The 21,018-nt window shown below is 48.2% G+C and overlaps 2 protein-coding genes across 15 annotated transcripts; both read left to right on the top strand.

Moving 5' to 3' along the window:
• Nucleotides 1-109: 109 nt before the first annotated feature.
• PRMT5 (protein arginine methyltransferase 5) lies at nt 110-7,507 on the top strand. 8 transcript variants are annotated; one of them, XM_070504045.1, is made up of 18 exons: nt 201-341; nt 832-856; nt 1,002-1,120; nt 1,434-1,519; nt 1,689-1,823; nt 2,185-2,297; nt 2,441-2,490; nt 2,708-2,871; nt 3,587-3,748; nt 3,913-3,990; nt 4,102-4,160; nt 4,248-4,370; nt 4,458-4,633; nt 5,166-5,275; nt 5,525-5,618; nt 5,806-5,922; nt 6,134-6,198; nt 6,957-7,507. In XM_070504045.1, exons 3-18 carry the CDS (start codon nt 1,018-1,020, stop codon nt 7,107-7,109), a joined length of 1,788 nt encoding a protein of 595 aa, XP_070360146.1. In that variant the 5' UTR covers nt 201-341; nt 832-856; nt 1,002-1,017; the 3' UTR covers nt 7,110-7,507. The 8 variants fall into 8 exon arrangements, with proteins under 8 accessions (XP_014711813.1, XP_070360146.1, XP_070360145.1 ...); XM_070504044.1 differs by having other exon boundaries at nt 208-341; nt 827-856; XM_044765314.2 differs by having other exon boundaries at nt 213-341; nt 818-856.
• Nucleotides 7,508-8,581: 1,074 nt separating this feature from the next.
• Nucleotides 8,582-18,615, top strand: RBM23 (RNA binding motif protein 23). 7 transcript variants are annotated; one of them, XM_014856330.3, is made up of 15 exons: nt 8,795-8,961; nt 11,294-11,390; nt 12,202-12,277; nt 12,871-13,001; nt 13,685-13,732; nt 13,865-14,038; nt 14,272-14,325; nt 14,478-14,595; nt 14,688-14,840; nt 14,925-15,062; nt 15,460-15,525; nt 17,057-17,252; nt 17,338-17,454; nt 17,549-17,633; nt 17,724-18,615. In XM_014856330.3, the coding sequence occupies exons 3-15, from the start codon at nt 12,212-12,214 to the stop codon at nt 17,725-17,727; spliced, it is 1,350 nt and encodes a 449-aa protein (XP_014711816.2). In that variant the 5' UTR covers nt 8,795-8,961; nt 11,294-11,390; nt 12,202-12,211; the 3' UTR covers nt 17,728-18,615. The 7 variants fall into 7 exon arrangements, with proteins under 7 accessions (XP_014711815.2, XP_014711820.2, XP_014711819.2 ...); XM_070504049.1 differs by lacking the exon at nt 8,795-8,961 and adding an exon at nt 9,042-9,981; XM_014856329.3 differs by lacking the exon at nt 11,294-11,390 and having other exon boundaries at nt 8,582-8,961.
• The last annotated feature ends 2,403 nt before the right edge of the window (nt 18,616-21,018 follow it).

Below are 21,018 nucleotides of genomic sequence, written 5' to 3'. Positions count from 1 at the left end.
CCTGACATTGGCGGATCTTCCGGGGCCACGCCGCACGTCACTGTGCAGCCCGCGGATTGGCGGGAGGAGCCACTCCCCACCCCTCCACCTCCTGCTCTGGAGCCGTGGCAGACGCTCTGGTTGTTAGGGCGACTCGTCCCGCCTTCTGGAGGGGGGCGGGGGGCTTCTTTTCGGCTTTGTGATTGGCTGCCAGTAGCGAGGAATCCCGGCGTGGACGGCGCGAGGGGAAAGATGGCGGCGATGGCGGTCGGAGCTGCCGGTGGGAGCCGCGTGTCCAGCGGGAGGGACCTAAATTGCGTCCCCGAAATAGCTGACACATTGGGGGCTGTGGCCAAGCAGGGGTGAGGGCCCGGACCTCCGCAAGCGGAAGGCGGAGTCCGAACTCGGGGAAGGAGAGGGGGAGACTAGTCATCCCCAGGAGGCAGGGGTGAGGGGGTCGGAGTGGATAAGAGGAGGGCGGGAGAAATCGTTACTCCTTGCGGGAAGAAGCCTCGGGCCTTGCAGCGTGAGAGAAAAAAAAAAAAACTTATTGGGGGCATGTGGTCACTGAGCCCAAAAGTCGGGGGGAGTTATCAGGTAAACTCAAAAAGGGGGCGTTCAGACCTCTAGGGCCCTGGAGAGCGAGATTATTGTCTGAGAGTGGAGCAAGTGCTACAAAGCTAGGGAGAGAAGAGAGAAACTTTGAGAAGGGAGACATGGGCAGTACTGAGGCAGATGTGACAGTCCTGGAAAACTAGTGACAGCAGAGTAGAAAATCTGCTTGGATTGGATTTTCATCTTTTCTCCTTACTCTTTTCCATGGCTGTCTTTTGGGGAGAAATTGAAGCACAGTGCAGCCGAAGTGATATGCCCCAAGGTGGGTGGAACTCAGCAGTCCAGTCGGGTGGACTGATGGCAGCTGAAAGGGTTGTGCAAGATCGAGATAGCCTAATCCAGTTGCTTGGATCTCTGGGCACTGCTGCTCTCTTTACATGACGATTCTGGGTCTGTCGCGGTTGTAGGTTTGATTTCCTCTGCATGCCTGTCTTCCACCCGCGTTTCAAGAGGGAGTTCACTCAGGAACCTGCTAAGAATCGGCCGGGCCCCCAGACACGATCAGACCTCCTGCTGTCAGGAAGGGGTAGGGACCATCCCGTATGCCCCTTAATTAATAGAGTCAGTAACAACGTCTGCTTTATCAGTGCCCTCATTCTCCTCCTTTCCTGAGTTGGATTTGTTGGTTAGTCCCTGGGATATAGATGATTCTTGTTTTCTCCTTGCTGACATGTTGAAAGCCTTAGTTCCCTATTCTGCCTCGGGCCATTCTGTATCTGTGATAGAAAAAGGCTTTGTGTCTCTTCTTTACTCCCTATTCCCTGTTAAGAACTGGAAATTGAAGGAGTAAAATGCTGGACCTCATTCAGTCTTTGTCTTTCTTGGGTGGGGGAGTGCAGACTGGAATACGCTAATTGTGGGAAAGCTTTCTCCATGGATTCGTCCAGACTCAAAAGTGGAGAAGATTCGCAGGAACTCGGAGGCGGTAAGACTGTTTGACCTCTCCACTGGATGTTTTTAAAGATCGGGTCTGTAACCAAGCTGGTTGGGGACAGCAGTTTTTTCCCACCCATGACTTAGTAAATCTGATATAATGCAATTAAAGCTATTTGAGTTGCTAGCTCTTAATCCTTTCCTCTTGATCTCCATCCCAGGCCATGTTACAGGAGCTGAATTTTGGGGCATATTTGGGTCTCCCGGCTTTCCTGCTGCCCCTAAATCAGGAAGATAACACAAACCTGGCCAGAGTTTTGACCAACCACATCCACACTGGCCACCACTCCTCCATGGTATGGCTGAGGGTCTCCTTTCCTGTTGCATATTATGGTAGTCAGGCTGTGCTAAGTATCTTCTTATTCCTGGCCGTTAGCTAAGGGGTGCATTTGGCAGAATTGAAATGTCAATACTGCCTGCCCCCCATCTAAAAGTGGTAACCAGAGAATTATAATTTTTTTCTAGAAGCTTATAGTTGAAATAAAGGACAAGGCAGATGTTTACATAAAGATATACACAAGGTATAAAGACAAATTGGGAAAAGCATATAAAGGAATTAACTTGAAACCTGGATCAAGATCTTTTTAATTGAGGGAAGCTTTCTGGACCTACTGAGTTCAAAATAGAGTTCTAAATAGGGTACTTGTTCATGTGCAGTTCTGGATGCGGGTACCCTTGGTGGCACCAGAGGACCTGAGAGATGATATAATTGAGAATGTACCCACTACACACACACAGGAGTACAGTGGAGAGGAGAAGACGTGGATGTGGTATGTCTCCTTTTGCTGCTATACCAGAGCCAAGGGTAGGGTGAGGGGAAGACTGGTGGAAACTGTAGGGAGGTCTCCTTGAGCTGTGGTGATTGGTGGGCCATATATATTTGAGTCTTTTTTCTGTATTTGACTCTGGACAGGTGGCACAACTTCCGGACCTTGTGTGATTATAGCAAGAGGATTGCAGTGGGTAAGTCCATGAGGCTCTTGGGATAGGTGTCCCTTTTCTGACCTCCTGCGAGTAAGAATCAGGAGTTTCATGTATACTTGGCTGCTGGGCAGTTTTGCTACTTTGTCTGTGCTTCACTCTGCCTTGCTCTTAAGGAGTAAACAGATATTGCACAGAAGCGCGAGGAAAAGCTTCTTGCCTAGCAGCAGCTGACAGGTCTTTCTTTTCCCTTGTGTAGCTCTTGAAATTGGGGCTGACCTCCCATCTAATCATGTCATTGATCGTTGGCTTGGGGAGCCCATCAAAGCAGCCATTCTCCCCACCAGCATTTTCCTGACCAATAAGAAGGGATTTCCTGTTCTTTCTAAGATGCACCAGAGGCTGATCTTCCGGCTCCTCAAGGTGGGTGGTAGAAGGATTCTAAAGGTGCTCCAGCTGATCCTCTTGCCTTATTCATATGTGTGTGATGCTTTTTTCCTGTGTGACTGATTCATCTCTTCTGTGGTTTCTGGAGAGCAATTTCAGCAAAGTTGGGGTCTTGAGAGCAAAAAGGCAAATGGCAGTAGGAGGCCCAGAAACATTTCAAAAGGAACCAGATCCCATGAAAATTTTGTAGAAGGTTTCATCTAAGAAGTTAGAGGGCCGGCCCTGTGGCCGAGTGGTTAAGTTCGTGCGCTCTGCTGTGGCAGCTCAGGGTTTCGCCGGTTCACATCCTGGGCACGGACAGGGCACCACTCATCAAGCCATGCTGAGGCAGCATCCCACATGCCACAACTAGCAGGACCCACAACTAAAAATATACAACTGTGTACCCGGGGGCTTTGGGGAGAAAAAAGAAAAATAAAGTCTTTAAAAAAAAAAAGAAGAAGAAGAAGAAATTACAGAGAGGATCCATGAGGCCCTCTGAGCCAAGATGATGCTTATATGGCACAGGAGGAATTTATCAGTTCATTGAAGCCTCATGCTATGCTTTTGTTGGTATTTGGAGGTATTTGTTGGACTGGAGAACTGCTGGTCTGGGCCTTATTTTATACTAGGACTTTTTGGCCGTAAACTTTAATAATATTACAGAATCTTGGTTCGAGGACTGTGTCTGATAGTCTGACTTCTCTCACAGTTGGAGGTGCAGTTCATCATCACAGGCACCAACCACCACTCAGAGAAGGAGTTCTGCTCCTACCTCCAGTACCTGGAATACCTGAGCCAGAACCGGCCTCCACCCAATGCCTATGAACTGTTTGCCAAGGGCTATGAAGACTATCTGCAGTCCCCACTCCAGGTGGGTCTGGAGTGCACTGAGAAAGGGGGAGAATGTCTCTTGACAGTAGGTGTCCTAAAATCCTACCAAAGCTCAGGAGGCAATGGGAAGGTTTTGATAATCTGGTGCCTTCTGCTTGCCAGAAACTGGCTAACTTACTTTGCCTATTTCTTCTCATTCTTCAGCCATTGATGGACAATCTGGAATCTCAGACATATGAAGTATTTGAAAAGGACCCCATCAAATACTCTCAATACCAGCAGGTACAGTGTGGGTCCCAGATTGGGTCAAGCACAGAGCTGGGATGACCTGGGTTAGGATGGGATTATAGCCATGACGTTTTCTCTCCATCCCACCCCCCACCCCCCCGACAGGCCATCTATAAATGCCTGTTAGACCGAGTGCCAGATGAAGAGAAGGATACCAATGTCCAGTGAGTACTCTCCCCACAAGCCTAGAGATTCACATGCCTACTGCTCTGTATGCCGAGTCAACTTGACTCTTCCCCTCTCTTTCTTAGGGTGCTGATGGTGCTGGGAGCAGGCCGGGGACCCCTGGTGAATGCTTCCCTGCGGGCAGCCAAGCAGGCTGATCGGCGGATCAAGCTGTATGCTGTGGAGAAGAACCCAAATGCTGTGGTCACGTGAGTAGCAGCCTCCTTGCTGGGAATTTTGTTCCCCCAGTGCCAGTTTTTCTTACCACTGCCTCACTTGTATCATCTCTATTTTAGGCTAGAGAACTGGCAGTTTGAAGAATGGGGAAGCCAGGTGACAGTAGTCTCATCGGACATGCGGGAATGGGTGGCTCCAGAGAAAGCAGACATCATTGTCAGTGAGCTGCTGGGCTCCTTTGCTGACAATGAACTCTCACCTGAGTGCCTGGATGGAGCCCAGCACTTCCTAAAAGGTGCCTCGAGGCTGGGGTGTACTGAGTAGGAAATAGATCATCAGCTGGGAAGGCCGGGGGCGGGTAGTGGGTGGGGCAGCAGCCTAGGAGGAGGTTACAGGGTTTAGGGGAAGGTGGGTTGGACTTGGGTCAGTGCCCTTAGCCAACGAAGTAATCTCTCTGAACCTCCGTGTTCACATCTGCAAATGAAGGGAATGGATGAGAGCAGAGACTCTTAATCTGAAGTCTGGACTCCCTGAGCTGCCATGATATGTGCCTTGGGCTAAACTTTCATCAAGATCTTGAAGGGCTTTGTGACCCTACAAAAGTTAAGAACCACTAGATTAGAAAATCTTAGGGTTTAATCTTGTGTGACTCTGTAAATAAACCTAGAAGTGGAATCCTCCATGACAGGAGTTGGGAGCAGGTTGGCCTGGGAATGTGACAACGCTGAGCTGCTTGGGGCTGTTTGGATGTGGGACGTTTGAACCTTCAGTTAGTACAGACACACCATTTCCATCCTGGGAACTAACATGATCCTCCTGCTCTGCAGATGATGGTGTGAGCATCCCTGGAGAGTACACCTCCTTTCTGGCTCCTATCTCCTCCTCCAAGCTGTACAATGAGGTCCGAGCCTGTCGGGAAAAGGACCGTGACCCTGAGGTAAAGAGCCACTCTCTTCTGGAGGACTCTTCTGTCTTTAGTCCTGTTCTTTTTCTGTATTAGCATCAACTGTTTCTTCCACTGGAGAAGATGAAGAGGTGAAGGAGGAGGTGGGAATGTGGGAAAGTAGTTGAAGTGAAACTATGTTTTCATCTGTTTCTGTGGCCCTGAGGCTTGAGCTCCTTCTCTGAGGAAGTAGGTATCTCTTGCCTGTCTTCTCCAGCTCTTGTTCTCTGTCTCTCGGGACAGGCCCAGTTTGAGATGCCTTATGTGGTACGGCTGCACAATTTCCACCAGCTGTCTGCACCCCAGCCCTGTTTTACCTTCAGCCATCCCAACAGAGGTGAGTTCCTGCATGGCTGTCCTGGGTGGGACATGACTGGATGGGTGAGAGCTCACCCTCTTGGTTTCTTTCCTTGCTGTCCTGGGTCTGCTCTATCTAGGCTCCCCTTCCTGGTTCTTCTTATGCTTTGCATCAAATTGTCCAGGGCTTCTGGCCCCTCATCACCCACACAGCTCTTTCCTGACAGATCCTATGATTGACAACAATCGCTACTGCACCTTGGAATTTCCCGTGGAGGTGAACACAGTGCTTCACGGCTTTGCAGGCTACTTTGAGACTGTGCTTTATCAGGATATCACTCTGAGTGAGTGTCTGGGGCAGTGGGTGGTGGGGTATGACAGTATGCTACCTGGGCAGCTAATGTACGTGTTTCATTTAGGGTCATGGGGAGCCCAGGAATCAGTGAATGGGGATCTTTGATTACTTGTTCTGTGTTCACAGAAGGGACTCCCCTCAATCTAGGCAAAAAGTAAAGTCATGAAGACCTCAATTTTTTTATTGTTTTGTCCATACAGGTATCCGTCCAGAGACTCACTCTCCTGGGATGTTCTCATGGTTTCCCATCCTCTTCCCCATTAAGGTAGGAATTGCCTTTAAGACTCCATGGGTTAAAGAGTAACTTTTGCCACTGATCTTCTGCCCCTTCCCTTCTCCCAGGATGATGCCTGGCTATGTATGACCCATGTTCTACTGCTCTCACATGCTCTTGGATCCCTGTCACAGATGTTGGAATATCTGCACTGGCCTTCTGCTTAGCTTCCCCACATCTACTCTCACTGCTCTTCTATCCGTTCTCTACATTGAGCAAGAATCATCTTTTAAAAACTCAAACCTGACCATACCTTTCTCTTGCTTAAAACCTTTCAATGCCTTCCCACTGCCGTTAGGGTAAAGGTCAAAATCCTGAACGTTGCTTGTAAGACTTGGTGTGATCTTGTTTTAGCCTGCCTTTTCAACTCCTGTCCCCTTGATCACATTGCTTCAGCCCTGTGGACTTTCTTTTGGTTCTTCTAATACCCCATCTTTCCTGCCTCAGGCTTTCACACCCTTCTCTGTTCCCTGGAAAGTTCTTTGCTCATCTCTTCACCCAGCTAACTTATCTTCCAGGTCTCTTTAAACTTCCTGTTGTCAGATGACTTTCCTTGACCTCCTAGACTAGGTTAGCGTTCCCTTTCATAGCACCCTGTGCACGTTCACAGCACTTGTCACACTTTTATTTGTTCTGATAGACTTCAAATAGACTTCATGAGGGTTGGAAAGTCATGTTTTATCATTTTATCTCAAGACATTGCCACATAAGTCATTAACTCCACCCTGAACCTATCTTTCTTCTTACAGCAGCCCATTACGGTACGCGAAGGCCAGACCATCTGTGTGCGTTTCTGGCGATGCAGCAATTCCAAGAAGGTGTGGTATGAGTGGGCTGTGACCGCACCAGTCTGTTCTGCTATTCACAACCCCACAGGCCGCTCATACACCATTGGCCTCTAGCCTGGCCTGCAAGTGTCCGGAGCCTTGGAAGCAGCTTCAGGTTCTGCTCCTGTAGCACCGAAGGTGCAGTACATCTGTGGGCTGTGAGTCCCTTGCCCATCAGAGAGGAGCATTTCAGTCTGCTTTTCTACCTTACATCAAGGTGGGCAAAGGATGAGAATCAATTGCAGGTTTCAAGCTACCAATCTATGAAGACTTCAGGCCAGAGTGCAAGGAATTAGTGCTGGATCTGAAGCTACTCCAATGCACTCAGCCTCGGGCACTCCCTGGAATAGCCCTGAGAACATGTGGATTGAAAAAATTTTCAGCCCTTTCCCTGCCCATCTCTGTTCCTGTTTTGATGGTTTTGTGTGGGAGGAAATAGAAATAAAGTGAATTTATGGCCTTCCCTGCTCCAACCCTGCTGCCCCCTGCCTCTGCTTTCCCACTCCTAACTTAAACCTATTCAGATCTGTGCCCTTTTCCAAGACCCAAAGGGGCCCTGCTTTGTTTCCTATTTAGGAAGCTTGGTGGTGACTCTTGGACTCCTTGGTATAGGCCTATTTGACAGCTACAGAGAGGTCTTGTCCAGTAGGACCTGTGATTAGGCTTTGCTCTGGGGAGGAGGCATAGGTTGCCACCATGGAGGAAGATGGGGATAGTGAGTGAAGCCAGCTTCCTTTCCACCTTCCTTAGCTTCTGCACTGCCAGCTCCTTGTTACCTCTTGGGAGAGAAACTGGAAGCCATCCAGGCATCTCCAGCAAGAAGCCACCTGTTTTGTTTGCATAAAATCACAGGGTTAGAGTTTGAAGTCCCAAGAGATCATCTAATCCAATTTTCCATTTTACAGAGGAAGAATTTGTAATTGGTACAATCATATGAAGTTAATAATCAAATCAGGACTGCAACACAGGTCTTCTGTTTCTGGGAGCTATATTAGGCAGCTGAAGTCTCAGTGTTCTGGAAGCCCTTGGAACGTGAAGGTGGACATCAGTTCCTTCTCTTTCTGGTTAGAGGGCTGAGAGTACTGCTGCACCCTAAGGAGTCACCTGAGAAACTGTCTCAAGTTTACCCTTGCAGGGGGAGGTGTGTAGGGCGCCGATTTGAACTGAAGGTATGTGAGCTGTAGGACCAGGAAAAGATGATAAAGCAGAGTGTGAAAGAAGAGAAATCTGTGACAAGATTTGCTTTTCCTAGGTCACAAGCACTGAGGGCAGGAAAGGGGCGGTCGGGAGGTTGTGTAGACACACCGCTCGGAATGTGGGTGTGGAGTCCAGCATCCTGCCCGACGTGAAACGAATGCAGGTGATGTCCGCAAAGTTCTCCAGGGGAAGACCGACGTGACCCCCTCGACAAATCAGAGTGGGACGGCCAAGGACGGCACCTCCTCGTTGACTCCGCCCACGGCGCGAGCCTTGTCAAACCTCGTGTTCCCTGCACCGGTTCCCCCGCCCCCCGCAAGCCCTTTAGCCAATGAGAGGGATGGGCGGCCGCCTAGGGACGCTCCCAGCGCTTTCCCTGAGATTCGGAAAGGTTAGCCAGTCAATGGGAACGTGATAGTTGCTAAGACACATTTGAGTTTGGCTCCACCCATGCTTGGGATTTTAGCCAATGAAAACCTGTACTTTGGACAGTTACCGCGAAACCAGGGAGATTAGTTCCACCGCTTGAAATGTCTCAGCGCCTGCGCAGATTGGGGAAAATTCTGGAAGACGGGGGAGCTGCCGCCATTTTGCGGGAAGAGGAGCAGCTCCGCCTGCAGTGCTGCTTTTACTGCTGAGGTCCTGGAAAATAGCCGTGCTTCGCGCCCCCCAACACACCCAAAGGAACGGAGAAAACCGGGCCCCCCCCGCCTGCGGGGACCCGGAACTGGTGAGAAACCCCGAAACCCGGTCCCCCGCGACGTCACCTATGCGTGACGTTGGCGCACGGCGCCTCCCCCTGACGTCACAGGCAGAAAATGGCGTCAAGAGCAGAGTCAAGCAAACTTTTAAAATTAAGAGATCTTTTTGGTTTACTTTAATCTGGAGAGTTCGTTACCTAAGTGTAGTCCGTTGGCGCGATTTTAGGGATCGGCACCCTCGTGGCTACATCCTTTACCGATGAAGATGCTGTTTCAAGGATCCCAGTGACTTGGATCCCTTTCCAGGTCCCCGCAGCCCTGACGTTTAGATCTCCCATACGGGGGAGGGAGCACGTAGGATCGGTTTTCAGCGCCTAGTGCCACCGCTCAGAGAGAGATGAGGGAATTGAGATTTCTTCCTTGATCTCCAGTCTCTGGAAGACTCATGTTCGCTATGTTGGCTTCTGTGGCCTTTTCCGTTTGATGTTTTGACCACACGTTCCGTGGCCGTAGAGGTCACCTAGGAGGTTTTAGCATTGGGACACTGGCCCTCGCAGGAATGGTGCCAATTCATTTCTTATAGGACTTTTTTAAAAAGCGTATCCTTGACCTGTTCAGCAACACTTTGAATGTTTTTATCTTTCGCATTGTTCCTGTTCTTAATTAAGCTGCCTTGGGTTTGGAGATGTTTGTGTCCAGCTGAGTGACCAGACCCAGGAGATGGCGCTACCATCACCCCTGGGACTTGAGCGTTTGGTGAATTCTGCCTGAACTGGGCTGACTGGTTCTTCACTCTCCTTTGCTCCTTCAGCAGTGGAGCCAAGGGCTGGCTTGGGTCTTGACTCTTCTGTGATAAGGTCCAGGCACTGCCATGATTGTGGGTCCCTAATGCGGTTCTTGCAGCGGGGATGGAAGAAAGCTCTCCAGCGTTTTAATGGATGGGATTGAGTAGGATTTGACCCATAAGTTAGGGCATGGAGAGTTTGAAAACTACCAGCCTGAAAATGCGTGGTCTTTGGGCCTGTACTGTTTTTCGGACATCTAGAAAGGTACACTAAACCCAGAGAAATTTCAAGTTTCGAAATGTGCTCATGTTATTCATGTGTATGCTTAGATAGCTTCATTCATTTGTTGCTGAGTGGAAACTTTGCTCCATACATGGGGTTCATGTGATGACTTAAGTGAAAGTTTTTGTGTACGTGTTAAATTATACCTTTACCCTGTACCAGCACTCAACAAAGAGCAGTTCTTGAAATCAGAAGCATTTCATTTGGGGAGGAAAAAGCAGATCGTAAAAAATAAAGAACTTTATGACACTTAGAAAATTCGTATAGACTTGACAGCCAAAATGACTGAAAGGCAAAGAGTTTGAAAAGACCTCAGATCAAGAGTCGGCTACTCCATTTGAGCTTTGTGACTTTGAGCAGTTCACAGAACCTCAGTGTTTTCATCTGTGTGTCGGATCTGATATGTGCCTTTAGCATATGTTACCTTTGATTGCTAAATAAGTGAAAGGTGTTATCATAAGAGATTGAATTAACTGGTTTTTAGACACAGCTATTTGATTTGATTTGATTTGATTTGATTTGATTGGTTTGATTTCCATTTTAAGCCTTAAATTTGGCTCCAAGTAATTTTTATTGAGCTCTTACGAAGAATCTTATCTCTGTAATGTGTTTAGCCTAGCGCCTAGCAGTGTTAGGTACTGTATATTGGTGAGTGTAATGATTATTGTTATTTTTGTATTACTTATTATTTTTACATTTCTTACAAAATTTTAATATACTCATATTACTGTATTACTAAGTCATCAAAATAGGCTGTGGGCTCTGGGGGCAACAAGGACAGCATTGTTGGATAATGCAGTAGCTGCTTTAAAGAGGACAAAGCTCTTATGGATATGGAAGGTCTGATTGTGATTAGACTCCTTGCATAGGAATTCTTCAGATTAGTTGGTTTGTGGTTTTTTGGGTCAGCTTTATTGAGGTATAACTGACGTAAAATAAAATCGTATGCTTTAAAGTGTACAATTTGATGGGTTTTGATGTATGAAACCATCACCCTGCAAAGTTCCCTGTGCGCTTTGGTAATCCTTTCCTCCTAGCCCCTCCCTGCCTAGTCCTTTCCCTAGGCAACCAGCTCATCTGCTTTCTGTCACTCCAGGTCAGTTTGCATTTCCTAGAATTTTATATAAATGGATTCATACAGCATGTACGCTTTTTCTGGTCTTATTTCTTTCACTCAGCATAATTATTTTGAGGTTTGTCCATGTTCTGTACATCAGTGATTTCAGACAAGTGATTTTTGAATAATTTATCCTATTGATTTTGTTTGGTATCTTCTGTTTTTCTTATTTGGTAGACCTGTGGTGGACAGGCTTGAGAGAGAGAATTGCTAGGTGTGAAAGCCTGGGGGAGGTGAGAAGTCTTACTTTGCCTGCCTAGACAGAAAGGATTAGGTAAGCCTGTTGTAATCGTCATCTTTCTGGGTTACCTAAATTTTAGTTGCTATCGCATGGAAAATGGTTAAATGATAAGTCTCCTAATTATTGGTGTTTGGCTGGGGCATGTGGGGAAGAGCTTAGGGCAAATCTGCGTTATTCTGGTGTTGCTTTGTCCTATTCCTGATTTTTTGTCTTGCATCTTTACCTTTTTATTGGAAATATGTGCCTGTTTCTATGATTGAAATTTAAATCAGTTATTCAGAATTTTGAACGGTAGAATGGAGGCCTAGTGTCCATCGTAAACTGAACAGTAATTTTGAGTATCCGCAGTTTCTCTTCACAGAACAGGGTCTGTGTTATATTTTGTCTCTGCCTAGATATTCAGTTCCTTCTAGACCCTTGACCTTTTCTAAGCCACAAAGCAGAACTGCTTCAGATCTGTAAGGTGCAAAAATAAACCTAGGGTAAGCAGCAGCTGGTAAGATCCCTTTGGGGTTCAAGAAACAGAACTGTAGGGGCAGCCCAGTGGCGTAGCGGTTAAATTCATGTGCTCTGCTTCGGCAGCCGGGGTTCACTGGTTTGGATCCCGGGCATGGACCTACGCACGGCTTATCACGCCATGCTGTGGCAGGTGTCCCACATATAATAATAGAGGAAGATGGGCACAGATGTTAGCTCAGGGTCAATCTTCCTCAAAAAAAGGAAAAGAAAGAAACAGAACTGTGGATCCTGAAGTCTGTCCCTTGGAGGGGGAAGGGAATGTGGGGAGCCGGAAGGGGAGGGAAAATACAAATGAAGTTCTTATGTGTTGATGTCCTCTCCTCAGATCTGCTACGATGGCATCCGATGACTTCGATATAGTGATTGAGGCCATGCTGGAGGCTCCCTATAAAAAAGAGGAGGTAATATTCCCCACCTTAGTCTGGAATTGTGTTAGTGAGAAAAAGCAGTTGTGGATCATCAGTTTCAACATTTTGTAAATCCTCTTTCCCTGCTTTTTTACCTTTTTTGGAGTTTTATATAAACATACATAATGTACAGTGGCTATTCCTGAAAGGCCTTGTCTTTTAGTAAGCCCTGCCAGAGACCCATACTCAAGGGCCACGCTTTCAGAGAGGGTTCCAAAAACTCGGGACACGGAGGCACATAATGTGGTGGTGGGAAGGAGTGCTGTGCTCATAGTTCTTAGTGACACAGAAAGTCAGTGTACCTCAGACCTGACTCTCATTTCTCGCTCTCATGGGAAATGTCAGTGGAACAGATAGTGGGTAGCTAAAGTTTTGATGTCAGAGTCTGTCACTGTGATCTCTTCTTTTGAGTAGTTTTCTCCCTTCCCCTCTTACTCCCTTTGTTAGAAGATCCAGGTATTCAAAAACTGGCTAGATAATTGAGAGCTTTGATTTCATAGCTTTCTTCCATGTCCACTTCTGTTCTTTCTCTGCTCAATGCAATCTATGTGTCTGCCACCTTATACCTTGTGACATTTTCCTGGCAGACCCCACAGGATGAGCAACAGAAGAAAGAGGTTAAAGAGGACAGTCCTAGCAACACCGCCAACAGCACCAGCAGCACCGGCAACAGTGGCAATGGTACCAGTGGGAGCAGCGCCAGTGGGGAGGCAAGCAAGTGAGTGTGGCATGAAGGAATTAGTTGGCAACTTGGGGCAGGGAAACAACGGTGTCCTTTGGAGAAACAGCCAGAACAGGGAGGTGGTTGCTTGTAAGACTGCTGACTTTGAGTAATGGCTCCGCTGGGTCATGGGAATAGTGGTGACTTGGTTTAATGATCTGCTAGTCTTCACTTTCCATGCAAATTTGTGAGTCACTCCTAGCATTGATAGATTTCACTTGAATAAAATAGTAAGAAGGGGGCCGGCCCAGTGGCGCAGCGGTTAAGTGCGCAGGTTCCGCTTTGGCGGCCCAGGGTTTGCTGGTTCAGATCCCAGGTGCGGACGTCGGCACTGCTTGGCAGGTCATGCTGTGGTAGGCGTCCCACATATAACGTAGAGGAAGATGGGCTGGCATGTTAGCTCAGGGCTAATCTTCCTCAAAAAAAAAGCAAGAAGACATCTGATTGGGAAATACCAGCTTTTGCTTGGCTTTCTTGGGGGAAAAGCTGCTTCAGTTGCTCACATCGGCCAGCGCTGTGTATAAGTTGGTGGTGTGCAGTTGCTGTGGATTACCACCAGATCGTCCTCGGGCTTTGGTCTTTTACTGCTTTCTGTTTCGTGCTGGCTTTATTGTCATTCATTTCCCTTGGGAGAGATCGTGAAAGCTTCTCAGTGGTAAGAATTTACACCCTCTTCACAGGAAGAAGAGGAGTCGGAGCCATAGTAAAAGCAGGGACAGAAAGCGCAGGTGAGCCATTCTGGGGGCTGTTGGGTTCTTAGAATTATTGTAAATGGCAAGATAACAAGGGAAGCTATATATTAAAGGCCAGAACAGGTTGGTTTGTTCTTTAGCAAACTCAGTAGTTGTTTCCATCTGCAGTCGTAGTCGAGACCGGGATCGGCACAGGCGGAGAAGCAGTCGGAGCCGGAGTCGAGATCGGCAGCGTCGTCACCGCAGCCGTAGCTGGGATCGTCGCCATAGTAGTGAGTCACGAAGTCGGGACCGGCGTCGTGAGGATCGTGTGCGCTACAGGAGTCCGCCACTTGTCACTGGGTATCACCTTTGTATTGTAATCTGGGTAAAATAAGTGCACTATGATCCCTGCCAGTGGGGGCTTACAACCTGTTGTGATAGGCAGGAGACCCCGTGGCTGGAGGGTTGGTATTGTTCACATGTGAGATGAGGTGCTGGATTCCAGTTTTCTCATGAGGGAAGACCCAGCATTGGACCAGTGTGAATGAAGTTGGGTGACGTGATTTTCAGTTTTGTCGTTCTCTGTTCTGTAGGCGTAGATATGGACAAAGTAAGAGTCCTCATTTCAGAGAGAAGAGCCCAGTCAGGTGAGTGGATAATGAGCTCTTTCTTTTAGGGATTGTGAGGTATGAATAAAACGCTGTTTGAGCCAAACTACAGAAATGTGTAATGCTTGAGGATAGCTGGTGAACGGTGACCAAGTATTGGGAGGTCTCAACAAATCGTACTCACTCTTTAGGGAGCCAGTTGATAATCTGAGTCCTGAGGAGCGTGACGCCCGCACGGTTTTCTGTATGCAGTTAGCTGCCCGCATTCGGCCTCGAGACCTGGAAGACTTTTTCTCTGCTGTTGGCAAGGTAACCACCCTCCCTTAGTTTTCTTCTGAGCAGCCTATTTTCTAAGCATCCCCTTTATGCCCTACTCAGGATTTCCTTTCTGCCCTTGATAGGTTCGTGATGTACGTATCATCTCAGATCGCAACTCACGTCGTTCTAAGGGCATCGCCTATGTGGAGTTCTGTGAAATCCAGTCTGTACCACTGGCCATTGGGCTGACCGGGCAGCGGCTGCTGGGGGTGCCTATCATTGTACAGGCCTCACAGGTGAGCAGGCTAAGAAACTGACATGAAAAGATGAGGTTGAAGGTAGGAGGTGTGGGACATTACCCATTGTTCCTCCTTCCCCAGGCTGAGAAAAACCGACTAGCAGCTATGGCCAACAACCTGCAGAAGGGCAGTGGTGGGCCCATGCGCCTCTATGTGGGCTCCCTGCACTTTAATATCACCGAGGACATGCTCCGGGGCATCTTTGAGCCTTTTGGCAAAGTGAGTAGAAACTGAGGGAAACCTCTGAAGGGAATTGGAAAAAGTGGGGAGGGTGAGTGTACCTCTGTTCTGTCTGACCACGATTAATACACTGCCTGCATCGTAACGGGCATGCTCTCCATGCTGGGAGAGTTAGGCTCTGTCTCTCTCTGTATTCATACTGCTCAGTGGACAAATGAGCCAGGCACCATAAATCAAATAATGAGGTCTAGACTAAGTAAGATTAGTCAGAAAGGGTGTTTTGGAAAGGGATAGTCTTTGTCTCTTTTTAAAAAGAAGATTTAGAGAGATGTAATTGGTGGCTAGAAAGTTAGAGGAGTTTAGAACAATTTGGGTAGGAAAGATCAAAGGTGTGGGTTGGCCAGAAGATTATTATTAATTTCTCCCTATTTTACAGATTGATAATATTGTCCTGATGAAGGACTCAGATACAGGGCGCTCTAAAGGTTATGGTTTCATTACGGTGAGTCTCTAGTCTTCAACTTTTTAATTTTTGTTGGGTTTATCCACTTGTCTGATTTTGCAGCTTAGCTTCATCCTCCTCCTTTAGGAACTGTCTAAATGACCTATAAACCCTGGTGCCTGAAGCTTGGACTAGCCTTCTGCCCCTTGAGATGAGTGCATTGCTTGAGATCTTGGCTTTGCTCCTACACTCTGTCAGTGGCCCTGGTATGGGGGTGTCCAGGAGTTCAGCCAGCTTCCCTGGTGCTGCAACTTGCTCTTTGGGTAATAGTAATGATTCCAGGCTGCAGCTAAAAGGTTGGGGGCATGAGGGAGGTTAGGTATGGGCTTTTATAGACGTGCTTTATAGAATTGGCATATTTTCACGATAGAGGTGGGAATAGGAAGTGATACTTTGCTGTGCTGCTACCCCATTTGAAGCAGTTTCTCCATTGAGAAGTATCTTTGTGTTTAAATACCACTCTAGGGAGATTAGTAAGGCCACCTGGTAGTGGGCAAGTTTCACTTTTTCCTGACACTCCAACAAAATTGTTTCCAATTCCCATAACTGGTTCTTCCAGCCCCATGTGACTCCAGGCTGAGGACTGGCTGCCAGCCACAAAGTCTGATAGAAGCTGATATTTTCTGGGCTCAATCCAGGCAGCATACACCCCCACAGTTGCCTGCAGGGCAGAGGGGAGGTAGGTTGTGTTCTACCACGGGAATTGCTCACCTCAGAAGTATCCAGTAAAGGCAGGCCACCTACACCACCTGCCTAGAAAGTGTTAGTACCACGTGCGAGGCCTTAGGGCAGGTAATAGCAGAGTAAACAAAGCCAGCTGTGGTGCTCGTGGTGGCAAGCACCCTTTCTAGCTCCCTGTGTGACTCAGATGTGAAAAGGCTTCTCTGGGGCCTTTTTGACCTTGTGTTGCTGCCTTTTAGGGCAATACTTCTTGACACTTAACCAGCACACTAGGAATCCTCTTTATGCCAGCCTGCTGCTGGCACTGCTGATGAAAGGGACTAGAGAGTAGAGGCCCTCTGGTCAGCAGGTCACTGAGTCAGCAGTACTGGGGGGGCGGGTGGGGGTGCAGTCTTGCTGTCAACACGCTAGGATAGGTTCCCTGCTAAGGCTGGGCCCTGGAGTTCCAGATTCCTAGGTCTTGACTGAATCTGAAACTTACAAGTCAAGGACTGAAATAAAAGCCCAGGAGCCTTGGCTTTCAGCCTGTTTTACTTCCCTTTTATATGCCCATTTGTGAAACAGCCTGTCAGGCTAGGCTCCCTACAGATAATAGACTTTTTGCATTGTTAGGTTCTTAGTGGAGCTGGAAGATTGAAAAGTGATTGCCAGTCAGTCAGTTGGAAAAGGACCTTTTGAGAGGACGATTTTGGGGGCGGTGGGGATCTTAGGTCACATTCCCTGGGAAGGAAAAGTTTGTGCCACAGTGAGCATGCAATTTTCCTGGGATAGTAGGACTAGGAGTGTTAGTGGGGCTTTGAGAGCATGCCTCTGGCCAAGAGGTGACTGATAAGACCTGGATTTCTTGTAGTTCTCTGACTCCGAGTGTGCCCGGCGGGCCCTGGAACAGTTGAATGGCTTTGAGCTTGCCGGTCAACCTATGAGAGTTGGCCATGTGACTGAGCGACTGGATGGTAGCACAGACATCACTTTTCCTGATGGAGACCAAGAGCTGGATCTGGGATCAGCAGGTAGCCGTTTGCAGCTCATGGCCAAATTGGCAGAAGGTAGAGTTTCTCTGGAGTAAAGAACATGGGGTTGAATTTTAGGTCCAGAGTTAGGACTTAACCCCACCTTTTCTTTCCCTTTTAGGGTCTGGAATCCAGCTGCCAACTACAGCTGCTGCCGCTGCCGCTGCTGCCCAAGCTGCTGCCTTGCAACTGAATGGAGCAGTTCCCTTGGGGGCCCTGAACCCAACGGCTCTGACTGGTAGACTTGGACTTGGGAAAGGGAGAGAAGGGTTGGTCCTGGAAAGGAGGAGTGCTCTGTGCTCACTGACTCACTGTGCCTCTCTTTATTCCAGCTCTGAGTCCGGCTCTGAACCTTGCCTCCCAAGCAATTGCCTCCCAGTGCTTCCAGCTTTCCAGCCTCTTTACCTCCCAGACCATGTGAGTCTCAGGAGCTAGCTCATTTTAGTCTTTGGCTAAAAAAATACTTTTTCCTTTGCCTTCCTGTTCACTGTTTCTCCTTGCCACTAGGTAAACCGGTGGTGCAGTACATTGCCTCCCTGTGCCTCTGGGTCCTGCCGCTCCCTCCTCCACATCTACCCTTCCATGGCCTCTTCTCTGTTTTGTGGACCAAGCCATCCTGAGAGCATGGGCATTGACTCTGGGGAAATTGGGGCCACCCTTAGACACCAAGAAGAACTCCTGCCCATGGCCCTACTGGGAATGGACTCTGCTGAGCAAAGCTGCTAGTCAAAGAGAACAGAATCTACGCCTACGTTGAACACCTGTTTCTCCATGTATATCGTCTCCCAGGATGATCTTCATTGCCTTTTCCAACCACTTCTTAGTGATTCCTCGATTCCTCCTCTGTTGGGAAGGCCATAGGGCATTAACTAAAGGAACTAACCTCTCTCCTTTTCCTCTACCTTTATCTTACAATTTGTCAAAACCCTTAAGAACTCTGATCCACGAGGACCAAGGGAGGTGAACTTTGAGGGTCCTGGCTTGCTGCTGCAAGGGTGCTGGAAGAGAGCATTGTGAAGTCTGCCTTAGACCTCTGCTTGGCCAGAACTACTACTGTGGGCTCAGCATCTTGCTGGGAAATGTGGGGATGATCTATCCTGCCAGCCGTTTTGGATGTCTTAGGGGCATTCAAGAGTTTAGTGAAAGGTGGGGTACCTGTCCAGTATCCTCCATCTTCCTTTGTGTACTTGTCCTTCCTTTGGCCCATGGTGGGAGGATGGCGGGGAGGCTGCTGCTCTCCACTACTTCCCATGTGCCTCTACCGTGGGCTCCACCTCAGCTGTTGAACCCTCTCCTGGCCCCACCCTGGGCACATGTGAGCCCTTCTCACTGGATTTTATACCCTTGTGTCTGTGTACATAAATATATATATATATATAAAAACTTTGTACAAAAGGCAGAGCCCGCTGTTTGGGTTGCTGCTGTCCTGTGTGTGTGGTCTCAGTCAGTGGGGTGTGTCTGTCTGATGTTAACGTCTCATGAGCCCAAACCATGAATGGTTCTAGGGATATAAAGCATTTGTAATGCCACTGTTTCCTTTGCTTTGTTTTAATTTTTTTTTTTTTAAGATTTTATTTTTCCTTTTTCTCCCCAAAGCCCCCGGGTACACATTTTTAGTTGTGGGTCCTTCATAGTTGTGGCATGTGGGACGCCGCCTCAGCATGGCCTAGATGAGCGCTGCCATGTCCACACCCAGGATCCGAACTGCTGAAACCCTGGGCCGCTGAAGCTGAGCGCGCGAACTTAACCACTCGGCCACGGGGCCGGCCCCTTAATTTTGTTTTTATCTCACCACCTTTAGAAAGAAAAATGGTGGAAAGGCTCACACCTGGGCTGAGTTCCCCATCTCTATCTGCATTACACTCTTGGCCCTCTGGTCTCCTCCATCTGTCTTCATCTTTGCTGTCTCCAAACCTACATGCCCACTGGACAGACTTCCAGGTTCTTGTCTTTCCACCAGATGGCAGTGTGACAGTAGCACATTCCATACCCCCCTCTAGGGGTGTTTGATGATCTTGAAGAGCTTAAGTACCAGAGAAGCTTGCTAGGCTCACCATTCTGACCGTTGGCCTCCATACTGCCTTTGGCTGTCTTTGTAGTAGAAATCCCAGGGGTTTGGGCATCATATCCCAGGGCTCCCTAGGCCTGAAGTCTGCTGCTGTTCCTTCGTCAGTCCCCTCAACTCTTCTTTGCTCTGCTTGGGACAACACAGGCCTGGGACCAACGAATTCCAGGGAGCCGAGTGAGTGTTCCAGCAATGGCCCTGCTGAAGGGGAGGCACACCTTACTTTGCCTGCTTTGTAAGCCTTGTAACAAGGGGCTGGCCAGAGCCTGGCTTACCTGCTAGTGGCCAACCAAGAGGGGAAGGTCTGAGGTTCATGGGCGGGGCTCTGTGGGGCTCCTCCATTCTTTACTGGTGTCTATGGCAACAGAATATTAAAACATTATTGTCATGCTAAAAATATGGATAATTGCTGTTAGATTTTAATTTGTCAGCTCCCAGACTTCTAAGCAGAGGGATGTTTTTTGGTGATGTTAGCTTCTAGGGTTGCTTGTGACACTGAAGTATTAACAACTTGAAGCCACTTGCGGCATAAAAAGCCACTGGGACCCCGGACTAGCTCTTGATCCTTCTGGGTTGCTGCAGTGTGACCTGCTGCTGCTGTTTGCTGCCACCCCCACACCTTCCCTATCCTGGTTTGCTCTCTGCACCTGGGGGAAGGGAAGGACAGATGCATTATTTTTAGGTAGGAGCATCTGGCAATGGCCCAGTCCCCCTATAGTTATTGATTTGACTGCTGATGCATCCTGAGAAGCACGGTGCAGACCGTTTTTGTTAGTCATCTTGAGGCTATGGACCCGGCCTCTGTAGGGCAGTCTTGAACTCTTCCCAACTACAGGTACCCACAGGCCTTGCCCCACTGTCCGTCTCAGATGGACACTCTCTGATTGGTTTCCTTATGTTTCCGTCCCTACCTACTTTGTCCTTCCTGCACTTTGATTCCTTCTGCCTCAATCCTTCCTTGCTCCCTGTTTTTAGTTTCTCATACAGCCTCTTGCTGGGTGAGAGACAAAGGTGGAAGGGAGGATACGTCTAAGACGACTTCTACTCTAGTCTTAACCCATATAAGGTGACAGCATCTAGTGGGTGACAGCCAGTGTCTTTGCGTGTGTGTGAGTCAGTACCTTGTTGTTACTCATCCTTCTATTGGGGGTGGCTGGAGTGGAGAGAAGGGGGCAGTGAACAGCCTCTGGGCCCAGCCTAAGGTAAAAGAAACCTCCCTCAGTCTCTCCTGCCTGAGCGTGGTGGTTAGGGCGGGATAGAGGTGAGACTGACACTTCTTTTCCCAGCATAGTTAGAGTTTCCCACCAGTCCTCAATTCTAAATGGGATTTTCATCTGACTTTTGGGCCTATGCATCACTAAGGCCAGTGGCATTTCCCCTATTTTTTAAACTGCTATGTTCTTGACGTTGGGATTCTGCTTACCTTCTTAGGCTCCAACAACACCTAAATTTGAGCTACAGCAGAAGCAGGGGTTTGACCTATGAAGCTTTTAGTCCTGGTGCTTGTGATGAAGGAAAATGAGTTAAAAACTCGAAGGGAGATATTCTATCACAGCTCCTCTTTGCTCTGTTAGGGAAACGGTCTGGGGAGAATCGGGACGTAATACTTAGACAATGAGAAGGGGTGATCCTGGCTCCGAAAAGTGAGGTGGTAGGAGGTGGTATAATGATAATTGTTAACATTTATGCAGGATTTGTTGTGGGTTAGGCATTGGTCTCACCTCTTCATATGTACTG

This window comes from Equus asinus, chromosome 2 (assembly GCF_041296235.1).
Source record: "Equus asinus isolate D_3611 breed Donkey chromosome 2, EquAss-T2T_v2, whole genome shotgun sequence".
NCBI lineage: Eukaryota > Metazoa > Chordata > Mammalia > Perissodactyla > Equidae > Equus > Equus asinus.
This window is presented reverse-complemented; position numbering and strand designations above follow the sequence as displayed.